General features: G+C 44.2%; 1 protein-coding gene across 5 annotated transcripts in view; it reads left to right on the forward strand.

The window, feature by feature from the left end:
• The window catches only part of LOC311609455 (baculoviral IAP repeat-containing protein 1b-like), a 107215-nt gene extending 100130 nt beyond the window's left edge, over positions 1 to 7085 (forward strand). For 4 of the 5 annotated variants that reach the window (XM_084802571.1, XM_084802570.1, XM_084802573.1 and 1 more), the window contains exon 16: positions 2025 to 4068. In XM_084802571.1, coding sequence (XP_084658697.1) covers positions 2025 to 2389 — 365 coding nt within the window. In that variant the 3' untranslated portion in view covers positions 2390 to 4068. Of the gene's footprint in view, positions 1 to 2024; positions 4069 to 5884 lie in introns of those variants that run through there. The other variant, XR_014783393.1, reaches the window with a different exon arrangement.
• The last annotated feature ends 299 nt before the right edge of the window (positions 7086 to 7384 follow it).

A 7384-nucleotide genomic window follows, 5' to 3' on the forward strand; every position in this document is an offset into this window, starting at 1 on the left:
GGCTTCAATTGCCTCTGCAGGAACTCATGAACAAGCTCAATTCCACTGCAGTGCACTGCACTAACAACTGATTGACTCTCTCTGCTTGCACTGCTCTTAAGTAGCCTCCCCTTCCTCATGGGAGTTGGGCTTATGCCTTCTCTGACTCACTCAGTCAAATCTTTCTCTGATTAGTCACTTTGTCTGCTCCCCAATTAGTTGTCATTGTTTTGGATTAAAGGTGAGTACTAAGGGAGTGTTTGTATTCCAGCTGGATCACACAGACCTAGGTCTTTGGATGTGATCTCTTGCCAGAGCTGGATTAAAATTCCTCTACAAGGTAGGGCCTGCTCTGTAACCCAGGCTGGATTCAAATTCACTATGTAAGTCAGGTTGGCTTTGAACCCATAGCCATCCTCCTGCTTCAGATAGCAAGGCTTACGTGGCCATGCATAGTTCCAGCTCTACATTTTCTTCCTTCGCTCTTATCTTGGATAATATTTGCAATTTGAATAACAATGTAAATTAATATATGAATGGTTTTGCCACTTTATGAATCAGGTAGGCGCCCGTGGAATATTTAAGCTGTATTTATCTGGGTTGTTGAGATGGCTCAGCAGGTAAGGTGTTTACTGCCTGAACACTTGAATGTGATCCCAGAAGGTGAAAGAATTGACTGTTCAGAATTGTCTCCGACCTTCATACACATGCTGTGGCACGCAGACACATACAAACACACAGATACACGCACACAAGGAAAATCAAAACACTTACATGATGCGTACGTCCTAGCCTTTTACGTGCCCCTTATTTTAATTTCTACATGCCTTTTGACCCTTCAATTACTATTTCAAACAGTTCTGTGTTTAGTATTCACGAACTAGGTTTGCTTATTGATTTATGGTTTATTGTTGTTGTTTTTGAGGCAGGGTGTTCTGGGTAGCCCAGACTGGTAACAAACCTGCAGTAATCTTCCCCTCCGCGTCCTAAGTGCTACAATGGAATGATTGGCAGCCGCCTTTGCTGCAGAGCCTCTCATGTTTCCCGTCACCAGGGTCCTTTTCCTCCTCCCTGAAGGACTCTGTTAGCATCTCATTTCTTCTACTCTGGGCTAGCCGGCCGTGACTTTTCTCCCATTTCCATGAGGAGGAAATGGCTTTTGCTTCATCTTTGAAAACTTTTCTATGATATTCTATTTTGAATTGCTTTCACTTAAATTTCTGGCCAGTATCGTTTCTTTTGTTTAGTGTCAGTTCTCAATGTTCTCTTGTTAGGATACCTTTAAGGGTGTGGTGTCTTTTTCCTCTCCTGGGTAGCTTTTAAGATTTTTTTTTTTTCCTGATAAAGCTATGTAGTCCAGGCTGGCTTAAAACTCCTGATCCTGCTTTGGCATCCAAAGCATCAGGAACTAGAGGCTTTGCTTTGTGGAAGTCAACATAAACTTCATTTTGTCTTTTCAAAGTCCACCTGATGAAGCCCTAAGTGACTGCACTTGCAAACAGATTTGTTATGGCCACCATGCCAACTAACACAGCACTTGTGTTCTGCGTGGCTAGGGGTGGTTACTGGACTTGGGGTTTGCAGAACTAATGGGGGAGGTGGGCTAGTAGCTTTTTGTCAGTTTTAGGGCATTCTTAGCCAATAATACCTTCTACCCAGTTCTCCTTCACCATTGGCTCCTGCATTCGGCCAGAGACCTCAACCTGATTTGGGGTCAGGGAAAGTCTCTGGAAGTGAGATTACTGATAAGACCTTATAAAGATGGTGGTGGCACAGCTGGGAGAGGAGGGAATTGAACTTGGGACCTTTGGAAGGGCAGGCAGTGCTTTGAGCCATCTCTCCAGCCCATAAATAAATCTTAAAAAAACAAACAAAAAAAAAAACTGAAGCAAAACCAGTTAGGTCCCCACTTTCAGTCATGGACTTGGATTAAGAACGTACCCAGTGTGTGTGAGGTTAACTACAAATAACCTTATAATCTTTACTCAAGTCTTTATAGCATTTTGTCTTCATGAATATTTTTGGTTGGTTTGTTTGTTTTCCAGCCAAGGTAGCAACCAGAGGCGGTTTCCAGAAACTTGAGAACTTAGATCTTTCAATGAATCACAAGATTACAGAGGAAGGATACAGACATTTCTTTCAAGCCCTGGACAACCTGCCAAACTTGCAAGACCTGGATGTTTCTAGGCATATCCCAGAACGCATCCAAGTTCAGGCCGCCACTGTCAAGGCTCTGAGTCAGTGTGTGTCCCGCCTGCCCAGCCTCACCAGGCTCGGGATGCTCAGTTGGCTCCTGGATGACGAGGACATGAAAGTGATCAATGCTGTGAAGGAAAGACACCCCCAGTCCAAACGCTTGCTTGTTCACTGGAAATGGGTAGTGCCCTTCTCTCCTGTCATTCAGAAGTGACGGGTGCAGTGGAAGATTACTGGCAGGTCTGAAACCCTGATTTCCTAGTACATTTCACTCCAGACAGTCATGGTGTAATCCCAGTACTGAGAAAACTGAGGAAAAAAGATCAAGAGGTTGAGTCCACCTTGGGTTACACTACAAGACCTCACTCTAGACCTAAATCGAAATCAACTGTATATACAAAAATATTCATTCCAAGACTGTGTCAGGCTGGCAACTGTCTGAAAGTCTGCATGCCCACACTGTGCTATAGCGAACAGTGCCTTGGCAGTCTTTCTGTGGTCCTGTCTAAAGATTACAGCTTCAGTCAAGCTTATCAGAAAACTTTCTATTGCCAAGGTCAACAGGAAGGGGCTGGAAAAAAAAACATTGACCTATGTTAAAGCTACAAGGAAGGAATATTTGATGAAGGTAAGAAACAGGTTTTTTTGTTTGTTTTGGTAGACAGGGTTTCTTTGTGTAGCCTTGGATGTCCTGGACCCACTTTGTAGACTAGGCTGGCCTTGCACTCACAGAGATCCACCTGCCTCTGCCTCCCAGAGTGTTGGGATTACAGGTGTGCACCACTGCTTCCAGTCAAACAGACTGGTTTAGTACGGAATCAGTCCCACACATGAAGCACACGTTGACTTTACCACAAGATGCAACTGACTCTTCCTGGGAGATGCTTTTTAGTTTTTGCAGAACTTTTGTGAATTCGCCAGCCTTGGTGTGGCTGTGCTGGCTTACACAATCTCATTGCCAATGTGAGGAAAAATTGGGCTTAACGAAAACTGCTTTTGTTCCAGAGGCTTTTAGGAGTTACATATATTAATAGTTTTATAATTTTGTTGGAAATCCACTTTGTTTAGGGTATATGATTTAGTTTTGTAAGTATCTCTGGATATATTAACTTGATCATGATAATTATTTGTCATTTTGTAACTGTCACCTCTCTAGAGGAAGTGGGACCTGGAAGAATGGAGTCAGTAAATGAGGCAGACTAAAGTCTTATGCAGTAGCCAAGTTTATTCAGAGCATCAGACAATTCCATGCTCTGAGAGTTAAGAGAACCCACCTGAGTAAAGTTCTGAGTTCAAGCTGTATACAATCATAAGGACAAGTGGAAGAACATGTTTTTCTATAGAATAGTGGTTCTGAAACTGGGATCAAATGACCCTGTCACAGGGGTCATTTAAGACCACCAAAACCATAAATATGTATATTATGATTCATAACAGTAGCAAAATTACAGTTATGAAGCAGCAATGAAAATAAATTTATGGTTCGGGGTCACCACAGCACGAGGAACTGTATTAAAGGGTCATTGCATTAGGGAGGCTGAGAACTGCTGGTCTAGAGGTAGATAAAGGGTAAACATTTAACTGAATAACAGCAGCAAGCAATGAGTAATCTGATGTAAGCTCACTCCTATCCACTACACCTGGGAGAGGCGTGAAAACACACACCAAAAACAGTTTCATGTTTTGAAGAAACTGAGGTCACAATCTTCGGACTGTTCTCACAAGCACTCAGAATTTCTCCTTCCACAACTCCATTCTTGGACCATGTTTCAACACATAATGTATAAAAAAATACCTTTACAGCTTAATTATATGCTTTTTATTTTTCAGTTATAAAATGAAGCTTGGAAAAGATTTCTAATGTTGAAAATAAAAAAAAAAATTAGCACTGGTTATCTCTGAGTACCGAAGCAGGTGGCATTCCTGATCATCATCTTCTCCTTTTTATTTATTTTTTGCTTTATAATTGCCTGTTATTTTGATATTTAAAGTAAAAGTTTAGGCTTGGGGTGTAGCTCAAAAGTGCATGCCTCCAGAGTATTTTTGAGACCCTAAGCACCAATCTCCAGCACCACCAAAAAATACATAAGAAAGTTAGTGTAAGATTTAAGAAAGTTAGGGTTAGAGGGATGGCTCAGCAGTTAAGAGCACTGGCTGCTCTTCCAGAAGACTTGGGTTCAATTCCCCAGCAGTCACATAGAGGTTCCACATAGACATATATACAGACAAAACACCCATCCACATATGTAATTTAATAAGTTAAAGTATCTTGTCATCAAAACAGTAACACAACCTCCCTCTGCAGGAACCTGACCACACTCAGGATATTCACGCTTGGTTGAGAAAACCCTGGTGTTTAGAGCAATGCCTTGCAGGACAAAACCATGACACCAAAGCTTGCAGGGCCCTGAAGCTGCAGTCTAGGAGCTGCTGGGCTGTTTGGCTACAGGAGGCCTCAGAAGGAGCAGCTAGCCACTGTGTGCTGCCCTAGGTGCCTGCAGATGGAGCTGGTGCTGCAGGGACCTCCTCCCCAGCTCTCCAGCACCAGCAGGAGCCCCTGGCGCCCTAAGTGTCTCAGCAGCGCCCTCTACTGCCAGCACTGTGCGTGCAGCGATGACAGGGCAGTGATGTTGAGAACAGGAAGCCCGGAACTGCATGGATGCTTAACTTAAAAAGAGGAGTTTGGTAGCTGATTTAACTCATTAAAGTTAGTAGCACGAGTGGAAAGGAACCTAGGTGAGCTGTGTACAGCAGCACACGTGTGTAAACCCAGCTACTCTGGAGGCTGAGGCAGGAGAAGCACAAGTTCAAGGCCAGCCTGCAAAATCTAGAGAGACGCTGTCTCAAAATAAAGTCAAGGACGAGCTGGGGAGGCTGTTCAGTGGCCCAGCCTGTGCAAGGCCCTGGGTTTGATCCTTAGTACTGCAAGGACAAAAGAAACAGGGGCTGGCGAGATGGCTCAGTGGTTAAAAGCAGTGGTGGTTCTTGCAGAGGACCAGGCTCCATTTCCAGCACCCACATGGCAGGTTGCGACCATCTGTAACTGCAGTTCCAGTGCCCTTTCCTGGCCTCTCTGAACACCAAACACATGGTACACATGTGTATGCAGACAAAACACCCACATCCATAAAACAAAAATAGAAATATTTTAAAGGAAACAGTTCTAAGAATTCAATGGTTCCAGTTTATTCCTCAGCACTTAAAAGGAAGAACAAAGCTACTGCAACATCTGATCACGTACTCCATATATCCCAACTCCCCAAATCCGTCAAATGGGCTGCTTTTCTGAACGCTGCCTGTGCCTTCTTAGAACACGTGCTGTATCTTTACGTCAAAAACAACAACAACAAACAAAACAGGAAGTCAATTTTACACCAAAGCATAGTGCACACAGAGTACAACTGATACAAGTAACAAATAACTGTGAACTCAAGAAAATGGATATTAAATATTTTATTAAGCTCCAAATATAACAAGTCTAGAAACAACTTTCACTGGAAGAGTTCTTTACAAGCACTGGTGTGTGTTTTTTCATTTATATCCTCTCCCCCAAGCTCTCACGCCTTCCACTGCACCAGAGACCTCCACTCGGGTACATCCAGTGACTGTGGTGCGGTCTGCATCTTACCTGTCCAGTTCCCAGCAGCTGAGCTGCTGACGGGGCTCCTCACTCCTGCCCTGAGGGCATCACTCCTCCTCTCCTCCTCAGGCAGCTCCAGCTCAGCCCTCTGCTCTCTCCTCTCTCACCACGGAGGTCTGCGTTCTCCTGACTTTCCTTCTATGGAAGTGCACTTCCTGGACCACCTCACCCAGCTGAATGGCTGTAAGTTCCATGCCTACGCTACCTCCTCCAGGTCCATCTCTAGCCCCGGACTCTTTACATAACTCTAACGGGCACTGAAATTTCACATCTCCAAACCACTAACGTTCCTCCTCACCAAAATACTCTCTACGCTGGCTTTCATCTCCCAAAACTCCTACTTCACTCCTCCACTTGCTTACTGAAACCCATAGAGTTATCCTTGGCTCTTCTCTTACACCATATATAATCTACTGACAAATTCTGGCAATTCCACATGGTCCCCCATGGCTAGCCCACTTCTGTGACATGTGTGGTGTATCATGCAGTCAGAGGCTCCTCCTGGAGGTCAGATCATGCTTCACCTCTGCCTCAGTCTTCTCCACTGGGCTCCCAGTTCAAGGGAAACGCTGTTGACCGCACAGTGGCTATGTATGGCCTGCCTCTTGGCTCCTGCTTATCCCCATCTCCTTAATCTCTCCTTCCTCACTCAGCCCCAGGCCTCCTCGCTGGTCCTTGAATATCCCACACACTTTATTTATTTGAGACAGTGTTTCTCTCTGTCGCCCTGGCTGTCCTGGAACTCGCTGTGCAGACCAGGCTGGTCCTGAACTCACAGAGTGCACACGAGAGTGTGCATATGCAGTTCCCTCCTGCACAAAGGCCACTGGTGTCGTTGTCACTGGCTGTGTTATTCCCTTGAGAACCTGGAACCTGTGGGTTTGGGGCTAGGCTGACGGCCAGCAAAGCACAGTGATCCTCTTGCTGTACCTCTCTCCTATCCTTTCCCTGTGCTTTTACTCGCTGAGACATCTTTACTGCCTTGTTTTCTTTGCTGTTACTGTATTACATGTGGTCTCATTATGACGGCCAGGCTGGTCTCAAACGATAAATCCTACCACCTCAGCTTTCCAGGCAGCTGGAAGTGCACCACACGCCAACACTCAATGCATCCTTCTAGTTACACCAAGCGCCATGCCCAGCATATGAATGACATTGACTATTTGCTGGAATGAATGACCTCAGTCCAGTTAATGTATTGGGTGCTAACGGGAGTTAAAATAAGTGTTAATATCTAATGTCCGGTGAGAAGGTTAACTGGATATGTTAATAATTAAACAATCTGCAAATTAACCAAGTTATGTTGAATCTATAACAGAAAATAGTCATGAAAGGTAATACTCTCTTCTAAAAGCTCAAGTCATAGAACATACTTTTACAAAGCTACTTACTAGCTTTGTAATAGTATTGACTATTTATTAATTTAATAATATTTACTTGGTGGCTAATATGCTAGGCTTAATTTAGTTCACCTAGCAGAAACTTAGGAAAGGCCAGCATTCACCATATTCTGTTTTATAGTAGTGGAGATGCACACCAGGCAGTGTTCTACCAACGGGCTCCATCTTC

This window comes from Acomys minous (genome assembly GCF_964271855.1).
Source record: "Acomys minous genome assembly, chromosome: 11".
NCBI lineage: Eukaryota > Metazoa > Chordata > Mammalia > Rodentia > Muridae > Acomys > Acomys minous.